The sequence below is a fragment of the Ylistrum balloti genome, unplaced genomic scaffold (assembly GCF_031769215.1).
Source record: "Ylistrum balloti isolate Yb309-2 unplaced genomic scaffold, AGI_CSIRO_Ybal_v1 Utg370444, whole genome shotgun sequence".
In the NCBI taxonomy this organism is placed as follows: Eukaryota; Metazoa; Mollusca; class Bivalvia; order Pectinida; family Pectinidae; genus Ylistrum; species Ylistrum balloti.
Genome location: NW_026782296.1, coordinates 792,851 through 819,284, shown reverse-complemented (window position 1 = coordinate 819,284; position 26,434 = coordinate 792,851). Strand labels below are relative to the sequence as shown.

Below are 26,434 nucleotides of genomic sequence, written 5' to 3'. Positions count from 1 at the left end.
TCAGTCTGAGACCATATGACTTCATCACCTCTGTATTCAAGGTCGTGAAGACGCGTGACTTTTAATAAACAAGAATCTCACTCACAGCAAATGTACTGTCTAAACGAAAAAGTTCATGATACCCTTCAACGTTTACAGATTCTGTAGAAACATTATCGTCTAGATGGGTTCGGAATACTGGAACATCTCAGGTGTTGTATTTGTTGTTACATATTAACAGTATCTGTATTGATCTATGTTTAGTACGATAAGGCGCGGTAATGAATATTTTGAATAAATTATAAAACTGGTTTATCTGACAAAGAAAGACAATTTGATTTTGGATTACCGATTTATTGAACACAACTTTAATCCTATTTAATCCATGGTACAGTATACTACTAATGGATCATCGTATTTCGTAAAAGTTGGAAGTTTTCCGATTCGCAATATGATACAAAATTATACAAAACACACAAACAGTTTATAACAGTCCCTGAATGAAATAATTCTACTTATATTTATTTTTGTTTTGTTTTGTTTGTTTGTTTGTTCTATCTTGTTCCTTTACACAATAATCATCATCTTATAAAATGTTTTTGATTGCTACAGTAGAACTTTGTTAAGAAAAAGGCTTGACGCAGGTTTGCAAGAATGTTCCCAATATCAATAAGGATAGTTGTTAAATGGTAACCAAAATGATCAAAATATTACTGAAAATAGCACTAATAGTCCTTCAAACTTCTCTTTTATTTTGTTTCCAGTTTTTCGCATACTTTGTAAATACCTCCTCCTCCATGTAAGTAAAGTTTCTATAAATAACTTGTTATTAATAATGATATATCGGTATTTCAGTATTAAGGTAAGTATTAATTACTGCTTCGAAGTATCACGTCATTGTATAATTGAAAGTTATTGAGTATGCGTTCCTGATCCTGATGAGAATTATTGAGATTTCACGTGCCTGTACATCTTTTGATTTGTTTTGGTGTGGGGATATCAATTAATACCGGACAGTGTGCAGAAAAGGAAATGAGGCGTAAAGCCCTGGTTTATATCCTGGTACATCCTTGTGTTGTTTTATCTTTAGACAGGCAAGCCGGCTAAGAAAAGAAACAGTGATTTCGGCCGCATCGTGCACGGACAAGGATAACGTGCTTTATGTCAGTGATTTTATCTCTTGCCAATACATTAGTGATCTTATCAATGCATATGCACCTCCGCATCAAGAATAAAACGATCATGGCAGTTTAATAACTTAACATATGCCTATCTAGAATTTTAACGATTCTATAGAAGCGAGTATATTTCAATCAGACTTTTTCGTGACTAGTGAATATAGATATCAGTAGTTTGTGTGTAGATGCCACTTTGCACCGTCCCGTGTCAATGCCACTCTTCCCCATCCGGTGTCAGTGCCACCCCGCCCCACCCCTTGTCGGTGACACTCTGACTCAACCCGTGCCAATGCCATCCTCTCCCAACCCGTACCGGTGACATCTTGACCCACCTCGTGTCAATGCCGACCTACATCACCCCGTGTCAGTACCAACCTCCCCAGTTTCGCCTCAAGTCGATGCCACCCTACCTCGCCCCGAATCGATGCCACCCTACCTCGTCCCGTATCGATGCCAGCTTACCCCAACCTGTGTCAACGCATACCTGCCCCACCACATGTCGGTGCCAATCTGCCCTGCTTCGCTCGTATCGATGCCACCCTACCCCGTTCCGTATCGATGCCACCCTACCCCATCCCGTATTGGTGCTACCCTGCCCCATCCGGTATCGGTGCGACCTCGCCCCACCCCATGTTGGTGTCACCCTGACCAAACCCGTGTCAATGCCACCTTGTCCCATCACGTGCCGGTGAAACTTTGACCCACCTCCACCCTTCCCAAACCCCTGTCGCTGTCAGCCTAACCCGTATCGACGCCACCCTACCCAAACTGTGTCAGTGCACACCTGCGCCGTTCCATGTCGATGCCACCCTACCCCAACCCTTGGCGGTGCCACCCGGAACCACCTCGTGTAGTTGTTTATAATGTATTATTACCTACTAAGGTTATTGATAGCAATTGAAATCTGTCCAGGAAACAAAAGTTGAAGTTAATTTGAATTGTGGACGACAAAGATGTTTTCTGTTGTTGCTGCTCCTCGCTATTATATTCTAATGGTCCCGATAGTCCTCGTTTCATGTGTCATGCACGGAATAACAACTCAGACTTTACCACGCTACAAAACTTCTCCCTCCATGAAAATTAGATAAATAATACATAAGATAAATAAAAGCCTAACACACTGGAGAATGAAAGACAGAAAAACAGAGATGCACGAAAAAACGGCCTTATGCTAACTTTGTGAGATCTGACGAGATGAGCAGCCATACTGGAAGGTGCGCAGAACTAGAAGCGGATTGACTTGGGACAATGACTAGTTTTCCCAGAAATCATCCAATCACGCGACGCCCGGATATCCTACTTTGGTCACAGCATTGTAATGATAGAGCTGACTGACCACTGGGATGAGCGATTCCAAATGGTATGTGGGTGTAAACAGAGAAAGTATGGCAGCCCTGCTGATGACATGCGGCCAATGGGAATGGATTGTGTCAGTCTTCCGGTGGAGATGGGTGTAAGGACTTCCCTGTACAGTCCACGTGGAAGGTATGGAAGCTTTGGACATCAGGGAAGAGATATCAATCGACAGACAGAACGATTTTAACGCTCATACCTTTCAGAGACAAATTTGTTTATTATTTGTGTTTCACTTCTTTTTGTACCGTGGTAAAAATTTTAAGTAGTATTCTTCATCTCGTTTTTTATTGTGGTACACATTTTCGAGGTATATCGCATTTAGTTTTTGTACCGCGGTACACATTTTCGACGTATATCGCATTTAGTTTTTGTTCCGCGGTACACATTTTCGAGGTATATCGCATTTAGTTTTTGTACCACGGTACACATTTTCGATGTATATCGCATTTAGTTTTTGTACCGCGGTACACATTTACGTGGTATTACTAAATTCGAGGTTATACAGTGGTTCACTTTAACGAGGTATTACTCTTTTCGTTGTTGTATCTTGGTACACTTTTAGTGATATACTTCATCTCCTTTTTGTACCGTGGTACACTTTTACAAGGTATAACTCCTGTCCATTTGTACCGTGGTACACTTTTACAAGGTATAACTCCTGTCCATTTGTACCGTGATACACTTTTACAAGGTATAACTCCCTGCCCATTTGTACCGTGGTACACTTTTACAAGGTATAACTCCTGTCCATTTGTACCGTGATACACTTTTACAAGGTATAACTCCCTTTCCATTTGTACCGTGGTACACTTTTACAACGTATAACTCCCTTTCCATTTGTACCGTGATACACTTTTACACGGTATAACTCCTTTCCATTTGTACCGTGATACACTTTTACAAGGTATAACTCCTGTCCATTTGTACCGTGGTACACTTTTACAATGTATAACTCCTGTCCATTTGTACCGTGGTACACTTTTACAATGTATAACTCCCTGTCCATTTGTACCGTGGTACACTTTTACAAGGTATAACTCCTGTCCATTTGTACCGTGGTACAAGATATTAGATACTTGTAAAATTATTTCACAACGTGTCACGTATCTATACACATGTAGGACTGTATTAGAACGTCCACTATCCATCCGGGCTCAATCTTCAGGACATTACTTTGTGGGGTGAATGGAAGTAAGGTTAGATATCATGTTACTCACGATGTGGAGGGTCATTGCTATGTAAACATCCACTGGTCACTACTGTCTTACCATTAAACCAATTACTCGACATTTATTGCATCCCATAAAACATGAGCCTCGCGATAATACTATGTATCCATTATAACTGGAACGTTTCCCTTGACTAATGAGCACAGGACCTTTTGAGTTTAAGCGGTAATGTTCCTAATGGTCATACTTAACATGCGATCACAATGTTTATAACAAATGATCTGTGAAAAATTCGTAAAAACGTGATCTTTTGTTCAAATTTTGTGAATGTACGTCAATCAAATCAGGATCATTTCCGGAAAGATTAACCGCAACTATTCATACCTGTTTTTTATATACTATTTTTGTTTTATTTAACATGCTGACCAATTCGTTACTGCAGCGTTTCGTTAGGAAACTTCCTTAACACTGACGTACGTTCCATGTTCCATTTCTGATGGCGCGACAGATCCCCAGAATAAACCTGGAAGGGTAATTAAGTATTTATTTAAACACGCCGGAAAGCTTTTTTTTTTTTTGACTGATAACCAACATCGTGTGGGTAAATATAAGTCAATGTGCGTTACATACCATGAACGAAAAAAAAAACGTCAATCAATCCATTATTCAAATTTGACATTCAGATACTCTTTTCTAAAATGATATTTTTTTAAGAAGACAGCGATCAATTAGTGGCATCTGTTTTTTTCGCGAAAACTCCCGGGTATTGTGGACAAACAACAAAACACCGACAGTAGTTCCACAGATATACCAAAATTTTCCATCTGATTTTTCACTAAATTACAAAAACATTTGATGATAATACGGCGATATGTTCGTCAAAAGACTTTCTCACAATTACACAGTTTTAATATAATGATCGGCTATAATGAATAGTAAAATATTGTGCTCACTGATTAATACCTGTAATTGTGAAAGGTACTTATACGCAAAAACAATCCACGACAACAATATAATTTATATAATGGGGTCCTAAGTTCAAGTCTTCAAGTTTAGCTCAAGGCTTGTGTTAGTTTTATTAAAACCCAAGCGACACCCGTGATACGCGAAGAAATTAAATGATGATGTAATCTGACGAAGGGGTGATGACGCTGAAAAAAGTGAACGCTAAGTATGACACTGATTAAACCGCTAAATAGAGTTATGACGTTTTAACGAACGAATGAATGAGTAAATAAACATATCCACTTACGCACGGACCCGTGTAAGCTACCTCTGTCGGTATTGTCAGTTTTATCCCTTAGTGGAGCCGGTTATGAAGATATTACAATATCCGGTACTCAAGCACCACCACTACTGCCAACACTCTCCATAAGATATCACATTTTTCATACATACATGAAATATCACGAACAAAGACGGTGACATTTTCAATCCAATCAGGGTATGTCACAAATGTGTAAGAGACGATACATTTTCTCCTTCACCACTAATGACGTAAGTTCTGGAAACCCTAAACCGGAAGTCAGGTGAACAGGAAATTTGCTCTTATCTTGAATAATTTTTTTTTTCAAAAGTGTAATGCAACATGCCTTTCAAACTATAAATGTATAAGTTTGTTAAGTTCATCTTGATTAATTAAGACTTTAAGGTCGGAAGTTCTCAGTCCGTTCTGCGATAGAAGTTCCTTTTATCAAGTAGATCAATCGCGGATTTCAGCACACAATATTAATTATAAGGCGTTCGCGATAAACATCATAACAAAAGGCATGTATTTGATTCACATGCAGTTTACAAAATACGTGTTTTGTTTGAAAAGACTCAACAGTTCGTCGTTATAGATATAAGGCGGCATTTTATACCGACGATCATCAAATTTTAAGATTCTAAGTTTACAGACCTAAAATACAAGGCATTCCTTACATTTATGGTTCTTGTTAACATATCAAGGACGTCATATAAATCACATAACGGATGTCAAGGGCAGAGGAAGAAGACTGAACATGCATACCGCTTAATGTTAAATCGTTTTTTAATTCTCTCAAATCAGTAAGGCACATGAGCTGAACCTTTAACGATATTTATATTATGTCAGTAAACAGTACTTGTGTCTGTCTGCCCCGGTAGCGTTACCTGTTAGTGACATACGTGCCAAGCTATACTGTACATTGTTAGTAAAATAAAAAGTACGCCACATGAGAACGGATAACTTGTTATTAATATGCAAATTAAGCGCGTGGTAAGTATACTTTCGCCCAGATACACGTACATGTGTTGTGTACATTATCTTAACGTGAACAGGTGCCCAGGTACATCACGGAGTAAAAGTTCAACCTAGGATATAGAGTCTTCAGACACCGTCCACTCGCGGGAAATAGTGTTGTAACAGAAAAAAAAACAATAGATGCGCTGAAACATAAACAATGTGGATTTTAAAAGTGTTGGTGACATTGCTGGCCCTGGGGTGGGGAGGGGCCCAGAGTGGTACCGAATCTGAGGGCGTACAGTTTTTGGAGGACTACAATACAAAGGCAGGCCTGGTTTATAACAAAAATGTCAAGGCGGCGTGGAATTACTACACCAATATTACAGACGAAAATCTCCAGATCATGGTAAGACGTTTGGTATTTGTTTGTTGTTCAATGTTATTTATTCTATATTTATTTTTTCTTTAATCTTAACAGTCCTATTGAATGCGCGTTACAAAATACTGTGTATGGATGACACCCTATTATTTCTTAGTTACTGGTAATATTGTTCCTCTCAGTTGATAACCTTTTCATCCCGACTTGTAAACCATCGGTGTCAGTCCGATAACGGGAGACAGGAACAATGCAAACCAATAACGAGGATCACTCAGGGACAAGATTTCAGGATTTTAAAACATGTTTCTGGTAAAAATCTTATTGAAAAATCGCATACTGTTCTATATAGTATACGGAGTGACCACCCACTCTTTTAAACTAAGAAAAATTATCCCTAAATTATACCGGTCACACTCAAGTTTCTCAGGGTCGCTGATTCCCCACTCCTTCCCCCATTCCTCAACGACCATTATTTTAGAACCACCTCGTTGCCATTCGACAATCTGAATTTTATGATAATGTATTACAGATATAATTCTTTTTGTATTAGTTTGTGTTAGAAATAAAACACTATCAGAACAAATCTTTATATTATAAATTGACTTACCTTCTTCATTTTTAAAAATGTTACGATTATTGAGATTGGTGCCAATTAGTAGTCGAGCATTCGTTTTTAAAGACATGAAAATTTCCAACAACTTAATGAAAATTTAATTCAAACTCAAAATCAATTTAACACTGCAAAATATAAACAAAAGTAAATATTTATCTTAAAATCATAGACTAGATTCTAGAGTGAAAATGTAAGCGTTTTTCCTTCATCGAAGAAACCCTGCATGTTGATATTGGGTAATCTTTGTATTTTGGAATATTTTCTTCAGGTTGGAAATGTCATTAGAATAAAAGTTCTTATAACACAACCAGTAGAAGATTATAGTGTGACGTTTCGATGACTACACGGTCACCTTAATCATATGTCTGATGAAGGTGACCAAATCGCCATCGAAACGTCACACTCTAGTCTTCTACTGTTTGTGCTATAAGAACTTCTATTCTAACTGTTAATCTTGGTAAATAATGAGACGTCTGCAAAGTTAACAAACGACCACATGACACGGAATAAATATCAGTAGATAATGAATAAAAACCAAAGAATGTGTTCGTTGATATATCCAAGTATTTATTTTTACAATTTTATTCTTTCCTTTAATAAATCGTAAAATAAAATGTCAGGGTTACATTATTGTATATATTTATCTTTACAATACAAACAGCTCGCTCATGGTCAGTGACCTCAGCTTGCTAGGAGTTCATTAAAAATACGGAGTGTTCGGCATCCATAAAATTATTTTCCCGAAAACGCAAGGTTCAATGAAAACGTTTTCTTGTGAATTAATTATTTCAAAGTCAGCTGTAGTAGACCCATACGTTGCATTAATGTTGATTTCAGTGTTATTAAGAAGCAGTAAACTTAAGGACACGACATACTCTTCTACATCAGCCTCTTATCTCGATCTTTTCCTTCAACAAACATGGACAGCTTTCCACCAAGTTGTATAAGCGCAATGTTGTGGATTTCCCATTTCTGGATAGCATTATCCCTGTATTCCCAACCTATGGTAGTTAATTCGATATTCAGAGGCCTGTTCCCTTTTTTCGTGCAAAATGGCTTCAACTGTCACACAAACTTATTATATAATGTGACATTACTTGCTTGATTGACCAAGATATACATCGCGGATGTCGTCGATGAAGCAGAAGACCTTTACTCTTCAGAAACACCTGGTCATACTCTCCGTGTAACCATCAGATTTATTCATATTTTGCCTTAGTTTTATTGAATTAGGGTTTGCATTATGACTTTGTTGACATGTTGGTATTTTCTTGTCTTTTTGTTTGTTTGTTTTGTTTTTGTTTGTGTGTGTGTGAGTGTTTTTTTTTTTTTTATAAATGGATGACTATGTATCTTAGTTTCAATAATCTTAATTGAACATCCATCTGATTATGATAACATTAAAATATAAGAACAGAAAAATTATATGGATGTGCGGGAGGACGGGACGATAACAGCGTTGACTTTTTTATTCACCATCGTGGGTATCCACTTTTATCTAGATCTTATTGAATTTAAAGAGCTAATGTCAACGCTTTTAATTATGCAAAGTCAGACTGAATAATGTTTTTCTCTTATATAAATATACATTGTGTTCCTGCCTTACTTAACCTGGTTAAAAACCTGATAGTATGTAAACATTGCCCCGACAAATAGGGATGAATTAATTACAAAGAGTATGTACAGGAATATAATTTTTATATATTTGCACGTTAAACATTAATTGACATGTCTGTCCCCAGTGTCACGAATCTTCCTAACTACCCTTTAAAAACATTACGTAAAATGTGGAAAACAAATTGGAAAAAAAGAGGAAATTTCCTTAACTCGTACAATGATTTCTTATGGGGTTTTTCAAGTTAACGAAAATTACTTAGTATTCTTGAGACTGGGACCTTGTAGAAGACATTAGATAGCAATATCCGCGAAGAAATTGCTCTCTAAAAAGATAATGCTTGATAATGGCAGCGAACCAGATGCAGTTGTACACTGGCCGGCTGATAATGACTAGAGTTTGGACCATAAGAGATTCCATTGTTGAATTTGTCACTCTTGCGATGCATTGTTGATAATACACCATAAAATTGAAACACATCATTATAGTATGATGTTTGTCAACACCAGATCCCGTATCATGGCTTATATGATTGTCGTGATAATGGTCACCGCCACTCCTTCATCACCGACTATGAAACAGGAAATTTGAAATTAAAAAAACCCGGCACTCAAGCAATTTTACTATATCATTGTTATGTATTTGGCTTTATAATATTTTCTTAAAATAGCAACCAATCGAATTTGCGATGCGTAGTTGTCTAACCATGCTCAATTAGAGTGATGCAAATTATGTTATATCAGATCTTCCATAACGTCTTGACTGACAGTTCACATTGTAAATGTCATACTGAATGTATGGAATAATTGTCACAGAGGTCAAGGTTAGTGATTTGATGAATATCAAATGATATAAAATTTCCTACCTTTATGGACCTACTTGAAAAGTTATGACTTCATTGCGTTCTTAGATATACACACTCGAGCTTAGCCGCAAACACGCCCCTCATTAAGTTTATGACCACTAGATGATACGACTCCACAATGGTTAACACGAATCAGAACATGTCTGTGTTACAGAGGATCAATGATTTGAAAAAAAATCTTTGCTGCTGAATACCTTTGATGTAGGCTTAAATTTTAAAGAAAGAATCACCCTGTGTTTTAGACATACATTACATGGCATATCTGGGTTTTACCGTAAAACGTCACAAATTTGATTTAATTTAATTTGATTACGCTTGCTGATATATGTCTTTCCTTTATTTGTCGATGAAACGACGACACACACAATCCTTTCGCAAAGACAGACTTAAATGATAAGGAAAGTTTACGTAAATAACCAACGAACACGGAATTCTTTATTAATTTTTTTATTTCGTGTCTGTCACCATTGTTCTGTTGCCTTTCAGAGTGAAATAAGGACACTTCGTTATATTCTTGTACTCCTGTTAGCTTTGCACCATTCGTCTCCTCTGTCTCTGAACGTTCCCTCGTGTGACTTGAATAAACAGTATGTTTTTTTTTTTTTTTTTTTCAAATAACTACATGTAGATTGTCCGTTCAAAATGCAGAACATGCTGTCACAGGCTATAGATTAACTGATGCTAATGTGCTAGATAATACCGTACAGAATGTAATCAATTTGGATCTAAAGTACAGAACCAGTTTTCAGGTGTATCATTTGATTTTGTGGAGCTGTTTTGCGAAGTTGTTTTTTTCTAGGAGATATTCTCAGCTGTCGTTTTGAGCCCGGAAGTTTGATTTAACTATGTAACCATACTTCTTTACTTTGATCATACTGGCGGGAGAAAAGAAAATATCATATTATTTATATATATATATATATATATATATATATATATATATATATAAATGTGTCAGGAATTGTACAAAAGACACAAATGCATAGCATCTTTTAATACAAATTTAGAGTTTGATGCAGTAGAACCAAACAGCGATTTAAATTGCCTCATACAACTATTTCTTCATCTATGAGTCGTCAGTAATGCTAAGGGCCTACATTTTGAAGTCTGGGCGGCAACTGAAGAAAACTCAAAGTGGTAGGAAGAAAAGTTAAAATCCAAACCGGGGGGTGGGTGTCAGCCCCACAATTCAATAAATTTTTTTTTTTTTCATATGTCAGGTAATTTTAGAACATTCGAATGAATTGAAACGTGGCATGCAGGTTACGGCAAACCTCAGGGACTGAAAATCCACCGGCAGTGACATCACCTCCTACCTCAAAGATTGTACAAAAGGCACACATGTGGATATCAACTTTTAATGCAAATTTAGAGTTAGATAGAATAGAGTCAAACAGTGACATACTCCACACTGCCAATATTCGAATGAATTAAAACGTGGCATATATTTATAGGAACCCTCTGGCATAATTACCTGTGGTGTTGTATCATAACAATAATTATGTAGGTAAATGAAATTTAAAATAAAACTTGTTGGATATTGTTTGCAACAACCACATTGATGAGGACGCGTAACGAAATTATGATTCTCTCATTGTTCTTGGCACAAAAAAAAAATGTTTTTTTTTTTTTTTTTTTTAACCATGGAAATGTCATAACTAGAAAATTAGACATGTCCATACTTTAGTATAGGGCAGTACCGTACCACGGCGATATCACAGTTTTCGTCTCTCGGCATAGCCTGTAGATTAGGTTTAGAAGATAAGAAGATGACAATGATCGGAAATGGTACTCGTGCGTTTATGACAGCAATAAAGCAATCATGGGCAAACGGGGGTAGATATACGGGAAAGGGTCACAGAAAACTTTATGATAGTAAGTTATTGCCAAAAAGCCTTTTCTCACGCCAGTTCGAAAAATAAAGCTCAAACAAGAAAATTTAGTAAACTATTTGTTTTGTGGTATTAAGAAAAAACTTTTTGTTTCATTATATGAAATATTGTTTGTGACATTAAAGGAAATACATTATTTGAAATAATGTTAAATATTTTTTTGTGAAATATTGGAATAGATAAACATGTAAATTGTCGTTTTATCCTTTAATCTCTGTCCAGCTTTACTATGTACTCGACGCGGTAGTCGCAAATTGACAAAATTCAAGTGTATTGATATTTGAATTGTTTTTTGTTTGTAGACAGCAAGCAACTTAGAGTCTGCTGAATTTTCGAAAGACGTCGCTAGAAACATCACCGCCAGATTTCCGAATTGGAACACATTTACAGATGAAAACGTCAAAAGACAGTTCAAGAAGCTTGTTGACTTGGGGTTTGCTGCTGTTAACGACACCGAGAAACTGAAGTCAGTAAGTATACTGCTATAAGAGTGGTGTTTAAGAGCCTGTTTTTCGGAAGATACGTTTTGTAAAAATATTTCTCGAGCTTTGAAATCGGTGTAAAGCTCAGTCTTACTGAAAAGGTGATTTGGATTGATTCATCAGTTGAGTAGGCATACAGCTAAAAATCCTAGACATTTCTTCATGTAAATTGATCTAACTTTTTTATTTATGCATATGGATATTCAAATCTAGGGCATCCTTTTGTATCAAAAATTTTTTTTTTCAAACCGATGTATAATTATTAATAACGATATGAAATTAAATATATGTAATCTGATTTCTTAACACAATACATGAAATTAAAAGGTTATAACACTGTTGATTTCCCATAGATAAAACAGAACCCTAAAATGTTGAAATTCAAATATAACCGACATTAGGTCAACAAAATACCACGAAAAAATTAATCCTCATATATGTCCACAGCACGTGGCATATAACAGGTAAGGTCCACTTACTCATGAAGCTAGTTACATAACATTATATCTTGTTATATGCTTAAAACTATTTCTTTGTTATGATTTGAGATGATACAGACCGGTATGAAGAATATTATATTTTGACTAGATATCTACATTGGAGGCAGAATTAACGGGTATATACAGTACGGGCGAGGTATGTCTTCCAGAGTTTGGGAAAGGCTGTCTCTCTCTCGAGCCAGGTAAGACTTGCGGTGCTTTATATAAACGGTACAATTGTACTTGTAAAGTTCCAGGAAGCTCTACTTGATTGCTCTAATTCTTTCAAATTCATAATGTATCAAACTATAGTTTCGATTATTCGTTCTTAAATAAGAAAATACTAAATGGCCTACAATTGCCACTGGACATTATTCTCGATTGAACATATGTAACAACAGGAAAAAAACTATGTATCACAATTATTTATTTTTTAACTTAATTCAAACAAAATACTTCTCTTCAAGTGGTATTTGCAATCAAAATGTTATATGTAATCACCCTATTTGAAGGTCTGACAGACCTGATGGCGAGCAGTAGGAACTACCAGGAATTGACAGCGGTATGGAAAGGATGGCGCGACGCATCGGGAAAGAAAATGAAGTCGAAGTACACCGACTTTGTTAACGTCATGAACGAAGCCATCACTTTTAGTGGTAGGAATTGTACACTTTTAGTGGTAGGAATTATAGACTTTTAGTGGTAGGAATTGTACACTTTTAGTGGTAGGAATTGTACACTTTTAGTGGTAGGAATTATACACTTTTAGTGGTAGGACTTGTACACTTTTAGTGGTAGGAATTGTACACATTTAGTGGTAGGAATTGTACTCTGTTAGTGGTAGGAATTGTACACTTTTAGTGGTAGGAATTGTACACATTTAGTGGTAGGAATTATAGACTTTTAGTGGTAGGAATTGTACACTTTTAGTGGTAGGAATTGTACACTTTTAGTGGTATGAATTGTACACTTTAAGTGGTAGGAATTGTACACTTTTAGTGGTAGGAATTGTACACTTTTAGTGGTAGGAATGTACACTTTTAGTGGAAGGAATTGTACACTTTTAGTGGTAGGAATTGTACACTTTTAGTGGTAGGAATTGTACACTTTTAGTGGTAGGAATTGTACACTTTTAGTGGTAGGAATTGTACACTTTTAGAGGAATTGTACACTTTTAGTGGTAGGAATTGTACACTTTTAGTGGTAGGAATTGTACACTTTTAGTTGTACACTTTTAGTGGTAGGAATTGTACACTTTTAGTGGTAGGAATTGTACACTTTTAGTGGTAGGAATTGTACACTTTTAGTGGTAGGAATTGTACACTTTTAGTGGTAGGAATTGTACACTTTTAGTGGTAGGAATTGTACACTTTTAGTGGTAGGAATTGTACACTTTTAGTGGTAGGAATTGTACACTTTTAGTGGTAGGAATTCTACACTTTTAGTGGTAGGAATTGTACACATTTAGTGGTAGGAATTGTACACTTTTAGTGGTAGGAATTGTACACTTTTAGTGGTAGGAATTGTACACTTTTAGGTACACTTTTAGTGGTAGGAATTGTACACTTTTAGTGGTAGTTATACACTTTTAGTGGTAGTAGGAATTGTACACTTTTAGTGGTAGGAATTGTACACTTTTAGTGGTAGGACTTGTACACATTTAGTGGTAGGAATTGTACACATTTAGTGGTAGGAATTGTACTCTGTTAGTGGTAGGAATTGTACACTTTTAGTGGTAGGAATTGTACACTTTTAGTGGTAGGAATTGTACACTTTTAGTGGTAGGACTTGTACACTTTTAGTGGTAGGAAGTGTACACATGTAGTGGTATGAATTGTACACTTTAAGTGGTAGGAATTGTACACTTTTAGTGGTAGGAATTGTACACTTTTAGTGGTAGGAATTGTACACTTTTAGTGGTAGGAATTATACACTTTTAGTGGTAGGAATTGTACACTTTTAGTGGTAGGAATTGTACACTTTTAGTGGTAGGAATTGTACACTTTTAGTGGTAGGAAGTGTACACTTTTAGTGGTAGGATTTGTACACTTTTAGTGGTATGACTTTCTATGCTTTCTAACGCTTTAGACTATTGATTTCTATAGAAAGATAGCATCGACTAGATACCATGACATTTCAAAGTACAGTAAGTGAATAATGTAAAACAACAGTTTAGATTTAGCAAATGAAGTAATCGATACAGTGCATACGTTATGCCGCGTGTGGTTATCTATTTGATATATATAGATGTTTGATGTCTTATTTATTCTGGAGAATTTAATTGTATTCAACATTACTGTAATTCGTCAATTAAGACTTCCTTTACCACAGTGACACATCGCTTTCGCGTATTTGCATTTTTACAGACGTAATTCAATCAGGAAAGAATAATCTGTTGTTAGCTGTCAGGAAATTGAAATAATTGTCGCCGTAATTGTCATTGTCGATGAAAGATCAATCTGCCAAAACAATAATTATGCTAATTTTAAACAGAACGAATACCGTTCTATATCTATGAATTGTGATTTTATCATGTCAACTTCAACACACTGTCGATAAATCTTTTCAAAGAAGAATGAAATACGAAGCTAAACTGTCTTTATTAAAAAAAATATACAAAGCAACTCAATTTCTCATATGTCTTCTAGGTTACAATGACACTGGGGATTACTGGAGATCATGGTATGAGACGCCGTCTTTCGAAGAGGATGTTAAAAGTCTGTATGAACAGTTGCGTCCCTTATATGAAAATCTCCATGCTTACGTTCGCAGGAAGTTGATAAACAAATACGGAAAACAGTATTTCCCAGACAATGGACACATTCCTGCGCATCTATTTGGTAATTTAACAAACCACAAACAATTGTTGACCAGTAGATAACACTGTTAGAAATTAATAATATCTTTTTGTTTATGATATTACTTTATACATTTTGCGGCAAATAATAAATTAATATGTAATATATAACTGTTCCATACTTCTAGAACCCATCACTATCTAATACTTTACTATTAAAGTTATTTTGTTATGGGAACAGGTGCTGTATCTACTCCATTAGAGTGATATGATTTTTCCTTAGTAGAAAAAAAACTGACCGATGCTTAGATGACGTAATATTTCATCTTTGAATTATTGAAATAGGTGGCATTCTATCCTCAATTGAAAGGCATTATAAACATTATGAAAACAAGAAAATACCAACATATGGACATAATCGTAATCCAAACTCAAATTTAATAAAACTAGAGTTTTTAGAGTACATATTATTTTACAAGGTGTCACAAAACTAACATATGATTCATCCACAGGTAATATGTGGTCACAGGAATGGATTAATATCTATGACCTGGTAGAACCTTACCCTGAAGCTACAAGTGTGAATATAACAGCCAAAATGATAGAAAAGGTAAGCTAATGACTTCTGGAATATCAACGACAGTAGAACAAGGAACTTCGATGAAGTCTCCCATCAATCTACCTGCGTTTGAATTTGTTTGAACACTTGGTCTGCTGTGTGGTTAACCATTTATATATAAGATAACTTACTGTTCTCTTTTTCCTTTCCACGATATAAACTTATCCAACATATTAACCACGATTGTTATTAGAAGACTTCTGGCAGATTTTCTATTTTGACGAAAATTAAAAAAGAAAGACATAAACCTGATAATTTTCTCCTCAAATGATAATCTGTTTAGGTTCTTTACAAAATGAAACGCCGTTTACATTTGCCAGGGTTGATTTTGAATATACCTGGTCTGGATTTTCTACCAGTATTCTGTTATTCAATGCGACGAATGATAAAGATTTCGAAAAAAAAAGACACAAAGAAAAGAAACGAAGCCCATTCGAAATAGCGCGAAGTCTAGTTGCCAAGCTATACTTGAGTCACAACCGTGTTTATTATCACGATGATAAAAGAGATTCCAAGCAATTTTATTTTTTCACACGTGTTGAATATACCAAATTTGTTCAATTGTAATGTATATACGTGCAAACATATAGTTGTTCTGCCATACGATTCAAAATAGTAGTATTATTGTAGTATTGAACGGAAAACTGTTCATTACCATTATAAATTCTGCTTCACAAGAAAGCATAAATATCATATTGCTAACGAAATCCGTGACAGTCTTAGATGTAAAACTCTAGTGTCGCCAAAATTACACGGAATTGAAAGGAATTTAATAATTTGCTTATCACAGAATAGGATGTTGAAATAATTCTTTAAATCAAGGTGTCACGCATGGAAACAAAGAGACCGCTCATAAATATCTCCCTTATTTAAAAGTGATTATGTTTAGATAACAATACCTATGTAATAGGTGTTATAAATAACACAAATAACGCTTGCTTTTAACAGGGTTACAATATCACATATATGTACAGAGTGGCAGAAGAGTTCTTCACATCGATCGGCTTCGAAGCCATGCCTGAGAGTTTCTGGACAAAGTCGATGCTTGAGAAGCCAGCCGATAGAGATGTAGTTTGCCATGCGTCTGCCTGGGATTTCTACGACGGCAAGGACTTTAGGCAAGTGAATTCAGCACCTCAGTCAATGCTGAGATAATGATTATGACTTTTAAATCATATCCATACCACATTTGTATTACAATTCATTTTTACGTTCCACACAAAATTGTCAATAAACGCCTTGTTCAGTGCAACATTGTAATACAATGTATTCCAGGTTATAAAATGGTCGTCTAAAAAGTAATGTAGTTCCCACCGACGTATTTATGCTTGTGAAAAAATTACCTGTTTGAATCTGTGCGAGTGCGGAGTTTCTGATAATGTGTATTTCATTAAGCTTCTATCAGATACCTTCTGATCATTTGTTACATCTGGTAGATATGTTTTCATTAACTTATATACAACAGATATACAATGAGATTGTTTACCTTCTATTTTGTCTCTTTTCTGCACATTCAGCTTTAAAATAATTACTATTATAACAGTGATTGAGAAATACATATTCTAATTTTTGATTAGACGTCATACTTTTTGTAGGATTAAGCAGTGTACAACATTAACAGATGAACAACTACGTGTAGTTCACCATGAAATCGGTCACGTAATGTACTTTATGACATATAAGAATCTGCCCTATATATATAGAAGCGGTGCGAATCCAGGTACCATTTACGAAGGAGAAGTTTGAAAACGGTTTGGGGAGGGATGGACAAAAAAAAAAAAAAAAAAAAAAAAAGCCACTGATTTAAAGGGGAACATCAGAGGTTAAAACTAAAATGTTAAAGGCAATTAACAATGATGTTGGTGAAAATGACAAATTCTATATTTAACAAACAACCGTTCTCAGTTAGATGATATACGTATATCTAAGATATATATTTTCTCAGGAGAAGACTGAATTTTGTTGCTTTTTAGTATTGTAACGCACAGGTGCAAGTCTACACACTGTAAATCATGAAATGGGGCATGTGGTATATTATCAAGGGTATAAACAACAGCTCATACTTGGCGTGGAGAAGCTAACCGAGTACTGTTACATAACATTTATTGTGAGAGGTTGCAGTACTAGGTTCTACTACCACCCAGGTAAATTTACCGGGACATAGCATTTCTCGTGAAGGATATGGTTTTCAACCGATTTGAAATTTGTATCCCCCCTCCCCCCTCCCATGTTCTGTACGTGCATCGAAATATATTTACATTCGGGTAATTAATTGGTGTGTATTATTCTTATAATTACACATGATAACTACCTTGTAGACATTATCAGGATAGCGGCGACTTCACGTGATTTATCATGATTTATCTGTGGCAGTCTGGCGTCATTGACGACGTCGTGAGATTAAAAAAGTTCCCAAATAGATGGTTAACTTACCAATTCAATAAGTTTTCAAGTGATTTTTGGAAACGAATTTTAAATTCTTTTTATCAAAATGATAAATTTATCAAGCAAATATGGTAGAAAACCGACATTTTACTTTTCAAGTCATGTCCGCTTCGTGTCTGTAGTCTCCATTGTAACGTCATGATGTCATCTGTGGATGAACGACGTCATTTCATTAACTAAAGCGACGTCACAATAATCTATATCAAACATGAGTAAAACGCAAAAACACGACATAGGCATATTAACTGAATAACAAGGATATCATGAAAAAAGGATTGTTACATCTAGACGTCTTACCTATGATTGAGACCACACTGTGGTTGACAATATGCATATACAGACTATTCAATGCAAATATGATAAATTCTTCACATAGATTTGTGGCCAACATGAATTTTGCAGAGTGCATTATGTTGTTTTCCAACTCAGCTGTATCTTTAGCATAACATTTTGCAAATTAGGAACGCATTGCAACATTCTGTACAATGAGTTCCGGTATCTGTTTCCTTATCGAAATGTTTATCTAAGAATACATTTTTCATCGGCCTTCCTGTATCTAAAGCACGTTGTCAACGCGGGTATTCATCAATATATTATAATGATTGTGTGTATTCTTTTTACATTATGTTGTTATGTGTTATAAACTTGGGTTAGTCTGTCTCCTCATTTCTGCTGAAAAAGAATATATTTTCATAACAAGTTTTTTTCTTCTCTCTTTGCGTTCCTTTACCCGTTTAAGGGCATCTGACCCGTGCGTAAACTTTTCAATTTTTAGATTTGAAAGTTCCTTTCAAGGCCCATCATGACTACCACATGGAAAAACATCTTCTAAATATCTCGAGTTCCACAGGCGCCATTAAGCTGAAAATTGGTAGGGATGTCAAGGAAAGAAAGCCGTCATAGTATCATTTTTCAGCCTCGAGTAACGATCTATCCATGGCGGCCATCATTCAACATGAGTGCCCAATCGTGTTTTCTCTGATCAACACAGTTTTAAAAGTTCCCAAGTCTTATTACTGCGATTGAGCTGAACCTTGACTGAAATTATCATGCGATAATCGTGGCAAGGTTATTTTTCGGGTCAGTCCGAAATCCAAATTTGGCTGGTATGGCCATTTGTAGTTTTATTGAAACTGAACTTATTTTCTTCTTTATCTTTATTGCTAAATGTTCCAAGCGGTTTTAAACATCAATTTATTAACTATTCCTACTACTGTCAATTCTATAGAATTCATTTTCAGGGACCGATGACTGGAATAAGTGATTGTTTTAGTACCTTTTCTCTATACAGTAGACATTTGTGTTCTCTTGAATGCTAAGTTTTTGTTTTAGGATTAAGCAATGTACGTCTCTGACTGAGAGTCAACTTCTAACGGTTCATCACGAGATGGGACACGTGATCTATTTCTTATCCTACGTCATTCAACCTGTACTTTTTCGTGATGGAGCCAATCCTGGTAAACAATCGCCTCTCTGCCCTGCCAGAAATGACTCTCTGTTCTGCGTACCGACATTTCTACCCTGATATCGCCTGCTTTTGCATCTGATCAGAAGAAAAAACTCTAGAGAAAAATGTATTATATTTTTTTTTAGGATAAAGCAATGTACAACGGTTACAGATAGTCAACTTCTCACCGTTCACCATGAGATGGGACACGTGATATATTACCTAACATATTTGAATCAACCTGTTATCTATCGCAGGGGAGCTAACCCTGGTAATGTCGATTTAATGTTTCTTCAATATTATACTAGTATCTAGTTTAGAGTAATATATTATTTTGGTTCTAACACTTTCCATTTTCAGTTCAATAATTTGTGTATTAAAAGAATCAATATCTATGAACTTTCTTTATATTGAGAGAGCTGAACATAAATACTTGTTTTATACCTTATCATAATATTCCGAACTATTGTTAGAATACACGATTACATTTGAAGTATTTAACTTACAACAACATTGAACAGAGATGATTGCAGGAAACATTTCAGTACGTAAAATTTGATCTACTATTATACCTGAAAAAAATTATGTCTTTCTTTAATTACGTTAGAACCTGTCACCTTTAAAAACTCCGTGCCAAATGTTTTAACTGTAAAAGTCATATTTGCTTGCATATATATCTGCATTTTTATTACACCATATTGTTGCATGGCTTAACCAGCTTAATAAGCTTGCTGTCTGCAAATGTGCGATGATATACAGATTTTTGCAATATTTCTATTGAAGTATATTGATTGTACATAAAACAATGAATTGACGACAACGTCTTTTGGATGTTACATTCCAGACAAAGGGGCATTTAGACAGGGTACATATTATAATGATATTTTGTTATTAATTCATAAGTTACCAAATAAACTGATAAATGATAAAGATAAATGATACGAAAAAGATAAATTTTATAATATATATTGCGTAATTGCTGTATTTGCTCATTAGTGAGAACTGTAGTTTATGTTGAACTTTTGCAATTGATAAGGATGCTTATTATTACTTAATATACTCCATTCTAATTTCGGACATACATTCTATTGAAATATCATGGCAAGAATATTTTTCACCAGGTTTTCACGAAGGCATGGCTGATATTGTCAGTTTGTCATTTCAAACTCCCGAACACATGAAGGCGATTGGACTGTTAGATGACGTTCCTACTGATGATAGTATGTATCATTGCATCACTAGATCTCTGATTGAGTTAAAAGCCTCCACACGTGTTTTGATATATGCAGAGATACTTAAAAAAAAGCGAAATATCATCATCTTTAATAAGCCTATAATCTATGTAAAATAAATCTGGATATAACCATGAATACCAGAATGTTTTACTTAAAGAAAGCAAACCTTATTTGGTAAATATATGTATCATAAGGGGTGCTTATATAAATTCTTGATGTGGAAATAAGCGAATGGAAAGCCATGTCTGTTCCCGTGGTATATGAATTATGCTCTATATCAAATGTACATAGGTATTATTTTATTTTCCTGTTTTTGTTTTGTTTTTAATGTTTATTTCTTTTCAGAATTTACTGTTATTATTTATTTTGCCCTTTGTGTTTGTTCCGTGTTAGTTTCCAACTTTTCATTATTAAAATGCTTTATTGTCTTTAGCTACTTATTTTCGTACTTCCGGTAAAAATGGAGTTATTAGTTTTTTCACTTGCTCTGTCGTTGTCATATATAATATTATTGCTTATTTCAATCATCACCCGAATTTTTTTTATGTTCATGGAACTTTTTTTGTATCCATATTATTTTTATCATTTTAATTATAGAGAGTGATCTGAACTTCTTGCTGAAGATGGCCCTTGATAAGGTCGCTTTTCTACCATTTGGTTATCTGATCGATCAGTGGCGCTGGAGCGTGTTTAGAGGGGCGACCACTCCGTCAACCTACAACCACGACTGGTGGGACCTACGGTAAACTAATAAATTGACAGAAGAGACGGCTTTATTATTAAATGTAGAAACATTACAAAAATAAATAAATAAATAATAGAAAAAACAATCTCACGTTTAGGATTGTTTCCTCCTTCGTCATTTAATTGTCGTAAGAAAGCAAATTGTAAGCTCTATCAGAAATAGTACATAGTGTAAGGCGAAAGCTCTTTCACAACCAGTAGATAATGTAAAGGGAAATCTCGATACGACCCAGAGAATAATGTAACCTAAAATTATGATCAGAATCTGAAGATAATGTAAAGGTTGTTATTTTCCGAGGGTTCTTTTTTCCAATATTTTCGATTAGGAATCAAATCAATGATGGTCAATTTCATGACGTTCCGGAAAGATAAAGCAATTTTGCTTAACGATTTTGATAAAATTTTAACGGGCGGAATATAAACACGATTACATTTTAATATGTTGTGTTTATTTTCCTCTCGTAGATGCAAATACCAAGGTATATCACCTCCAGTGGAAAGGTCAGAGGAAGATTTTGACCCTGGCGCAAAGTACCATATTCCTGGGAACACACCATACATAAGGCAAGGATTTATTGTTTTCATTTGTAATTTAAAAATCATCTTACTTTGTTCATTTCGTAAATATTTTACGATCTGTTAAATCTCACAGAAAAGGCATATATGTCGTTCTGTAGACTTAAAGTAAAATTGAGGCAAAACACGTGAAAACAAGTTAAACTAAGCTGACAAATAAATATTTTATCTGGATTAATCATCCTAAAAGGTGATGAAATTTGCGAATGTGCACATATACCGTGTTCATGAGTTCACACATACTGTATGCGAGAATCCTCTATTACTGGTTTAAAGCAATGTGTCGTTGTTTGCTATGGTCCAAGGTATGATCTCAGTATGTTAGTGTTCTTCGTTCAGTGGTGTTCAAGTACGAATTATTACAAGGTAATAACACCTTTTTATTACAAATTTACAGTTAGTTAAAAGAGATAAACAATCAACTTCAAGGTCTCGTCAGTGGTGCTAAGGCTTCATTTTTGAAGCCCGGAAGGCGAATGAGGAAAAGTAAAAATCTAGAACGAGATGTTTCTGTTTCATTAGCCCTCAGAATTCAATAAATTTCGTAATTTTCCTATATCAGGTTATCTTCTAACAATGTCAAGTATATGTTTATATTCTGATCGTGACACTATTGAAATGGCATACAGATGAATAGTTTAGTCTGATACAAATCTAGAATTTGATAAAATCGCAAAATAATTAATAAAACTGTATAATTCAGTGTTTTTGTTCTTCTAGCACTCTTCATTAATACTGGGAGCTTTAAGTGTTTAAATGTAGAAGGCGAATGGTCGAAATAAGTTTAGCCGAAACAAACGTTAAACAAATATAACGAGTCGCACTTACCTCAGGATTTCATAAAAGTGCAAGACTGAACAATCTTAAAACGACGTCAAGCATGCATGAAGTGTCACTGTTTATACAGATTTAATTTTACATACCTAGATGATAATGCAATAGTATTCACTTATTGACTGTTTATTGTTATTTCCTATTTGAGAACGAGACATTTCGTACTTTGATTGACCAAGATTTATATAGCCGGTGTTGTCGATGACGTAAAACACGCTTAGTCGTCCGAAAAATCTGATCTTTTGTCATCAAGGTTTTTTCAAAAGTCTCCTTGTATGTCTTTCATTGGTTCATGTTTAGCTCTAGTTTTATTAAATTTGAGTTTGGATTATTATTATGGTCACATATTGGCATTTTCTTATAACATTGCTAATTGTGCATAAATAATAAAATGATATAATTTCATGGAAATAAATTGTATTTTAATTTTTTTAGACATTAGTAAAACTGTTTCGTTTTCTGAAAGATTTCTTGTGAAAGAACAAAATGGCAACGCAAAAAATGAACGGCTCGAAAATCGATGAGAAATTAATTCGTTAATAAGTGGTAGGAATAGACAACTAAACAAGGGTAAGGACACAAACAACCCTTAATAAAACCATGATTCATGGTAATTTGGATACAACCTCTTGGGTGATCCAGCGATGAACCTTCCTTGTCTAAATTATCAAATCTCAATACTGCCTTCTGTCATATTCAGTGATATCGGTAGGCTACAACTAATTTTAATGGCATTAAAGTCTTTAATCTTCAAAATTCTTGTATAGGAACGGCAAATAAGAAAGTAAAGTTTCGAGCACCAATAACGTATGAAAGTATTTCAACAGAATGAGCACAACTTTACTATGGATATTGATGAAATGTTTGAGAAACGTTTGTGATCTCCTGCGAAACGCTTTTGTAGATAAAATCAAATTGGGCCCCGTGCGTCCGTGTGTTATTCAGTTTGAAAATCGTTCCACTCATCATTAGATTCCAGATAACATATTTGTTTATTTCTGTACCCATGGAAACAAATAACTAGAAATAAAATAGGTATTTGCAAGACTTTAAAATTAAAAGCTGCATTTTTGTTTGCAACCTTTTCCGGGTTTCATCTTGAAATCTGTTCAAGTGAACTCTGTATGCATAAAAAATCAACAATGGAACACACAGCCGATGTACATAAAAATAACAAAAAATAATATATGTCTGTCTGAATTTTCAAGGAAGTTATATAGAACACAGGTATCATTTTAGTGATTTTGTTTATTTCCAGGTATTTTGTCAGTTTCATTGTCCAGTTTCAGTGGCATAAGGCTCTTTGTGACGAAGTTGGATACGTAGGACCCCTTCATAGATGTGACGTGTATCGTAACGTGTCAGCTGGTAATCTATTGAGGTTTGTGTTGTTATATAATATAGAGAAAATATTTACAAGGCATAATGTCAAACGTCATCAACATCAATAAATAGCACATAGTTGTAACGTCAAACAAGACATTGTTAGGTCAATGGATTTTCATTGAAAGAATGACGTTTTTGTTGAAATGTTAAAATCTCCTCCATACGATTGCAATATTTCAGAGAGATGTTGAAATTGGGTTCGTCTAGACCATGGCAGGACGCCATGCAGGTTATAACGGGATCTCGTGAAATGACTGTTCTACCTCTGGTACAGTACTTCGACCCATTGTTGCAATGGTTGAAGGAACAGAACAAGGAGGAAAACATTGGTTGGAGCTCCATCTGCCCAACAAATATTCCATCGGCAATTGCTCCCACCACTACGTCAGGTTCTCCCATCATCAATGTATCCGATACCTTAGCCATGCTAATCCTGTTGAAGAAGCTTTTTGTATAGAAAAATCGTATCATTTCCATTTTGTATTTGAAATTGACATTTTAAGTATTATCTGTTATGTAAATCAAGAAGTGATATTCCAATATAACGTTGCTTTTCTAACTTAGATTCTTCGAATGATCTGAAGATACTTATATCTTCATAGCAAATGACAACATTTCATGTGTATGTTCGATGTTCAACAAATACGAAGACATGAATTAGGTTCTTAAAACATTGATACGTGTTTATCGTAATGTAACAGAGATATGAATTCGAAAGTAAAATCAATAACAATAATTTGTTTTATCAGTTTAAATACTTTATCTTGTTCATGCATTTGTAAAATTTTGATAATTATTATAGGATTTTAATGATCATTAATAACGTTGATCACTTGTAGTTTATGATATAAATTTTAATTGTTGAAATAATTCAATTACATATCAGAGTTTATTTTCTAAATACATCAATTAAAAATAACTTTTCTTCTCTTTTGTTTTAGTCACACAAAAGTGATTTTCCTTGATAAATCGCTTGCATACCTAACATATTTCCAAAAAATACATTTTAATACATTGACCTCACAATATTATTTTATGCGAAATGTTTGTGTTTACGAATTCCACCGTTTACTTTGCTGCGCATAACTGATCTTAAAATTCAAATACTAGTAGCAGAGATATTTGTTGAGTGATGGTTCCTCGCCTTCTTTCCCTCTCAAATAAGTGGTTTTCCTCATTGTTCAGTGTAATTTCATATTTTTTCTTAACATGTACAAAGAAACCCTTTCAATAATATCAAGAAAAAAATTCATTTACACCATGGCTGTTCAAAACAAGATTTATGTTTTTCAAATGTTGATTTTATGCATCGCGTAGACGCCATTCGACGCAATCAAGACGTTTTACCTTTGTCTCGTTATTGTAATCACCATTTACCAATTACAGCACACATTTGTCAGTCTCATTTTATTCTTCTTCTTCGCCTTTTACCTTGTGATTGACAATAGGATATTGGAGAATACGCAGGTCTGATAAATGTTGTAGTCCCAAATTCTCGTGCATACTGTCACCCCATTTTAAAACTTTCAGTCAGCTAAACGAGATTAAACAGTTGGGTGACCCCATAAACAAACGTGACCAACGGCCGGGTCGTTTCTGCAGAACAGATTTTGCGACATAAATAATGTCAACGAAGAAATATTCACTGTCTGGTGTAATGCGATATGACTCATTCTGACTCATACACTCAATTTAAATATGCCAGTGCGATAACAGCTTGATCGAGACCTGTAGAATGATATTGTTTGGGAGTCAATAGATGATATATAGATATAAGAAATACGATCATGAGTTTGTCACAAGCATCTGTGCAAGCTTAACTGGGATTTGAATCGATATTCTGTTATTTTACACGAATGAGATTAAAAGAATACACGAAACAGTTATAACACCATAATGAATAGAAGTTAAAACAAAGACATGCATATCAATTACCTGAGCTGATTCTGTCAAAATTTGTTACTATGCCGATGGCATTGAAATATTGTTCTTGGACATGTAACGCCAACGGTAGTATTATGGGCAGGTGAAATTGATTGAAATTGAATATATTTGATTATATTTCACTTGTATAACGATATATCTATATTTTCAAAAAAACAATTATCGGCGAGTCGAAAAAGGTTTTGAAATATTAG

The 26,434-nt window shown here is 34.8% G+C and overlaps 1 protein-coding gene across 1 annotated transcript; it reads left to right on the top strand.

Annotated features, from left to right (window-relative positions):
• The first annotated feature begins 6,105 nt into the window (after positions 1-6,105).
• Positions 6,106-24,753, top strand: LOC132554801 (angiotensin-converting enzyme-like). Its single transcript, XM_060219112.1, has 13 exons — positions 6,106-6,294; positions 11,555-11,722; positions 12,323-12,416; positions 12,726-12,869; positions 14,862-15,053; positions 15,523-15,620; positions 16,578-16,747; positions 19,668-19,792; positions 20,643-20,741; positions 21,354-21,498; positions 21,966-22,064; positions 24,169-24,291; positions 24,477-24,753. Exons 1-13 carry the CDS (start codon positions 6,106-6,108, stop codon positions 24,751-24,753), a joined length of 1,923 nt encoding a protein of 640 aa, XP_060075095.1.
• Positions 24,754-26,434: the final 1,681 nt, after the last annotated feature.

Coding starts and splice junctions, on each gene's coding strand:
- LOC132554801 (XM_060219112.1), top strand. CDS start 6,106: ATGTGGATTTTAAAAGTGTTGGTGACATTGCTGGCCCTGGGGTGGGGA. Junction 15,054..15,522: donor CATTCCTGCGCATCTATTTG/GTAATTTAACAA, acceptor ATTCATCCACAG/GTAATATGTGGTCACAGGAA. Junction 20,742..21,353: donor TGACGTTCCTACTGATGATA/GTATGTATCATT, acceptor TTTTAATTATAG/AGAGTGATCTGAACTTCTTG.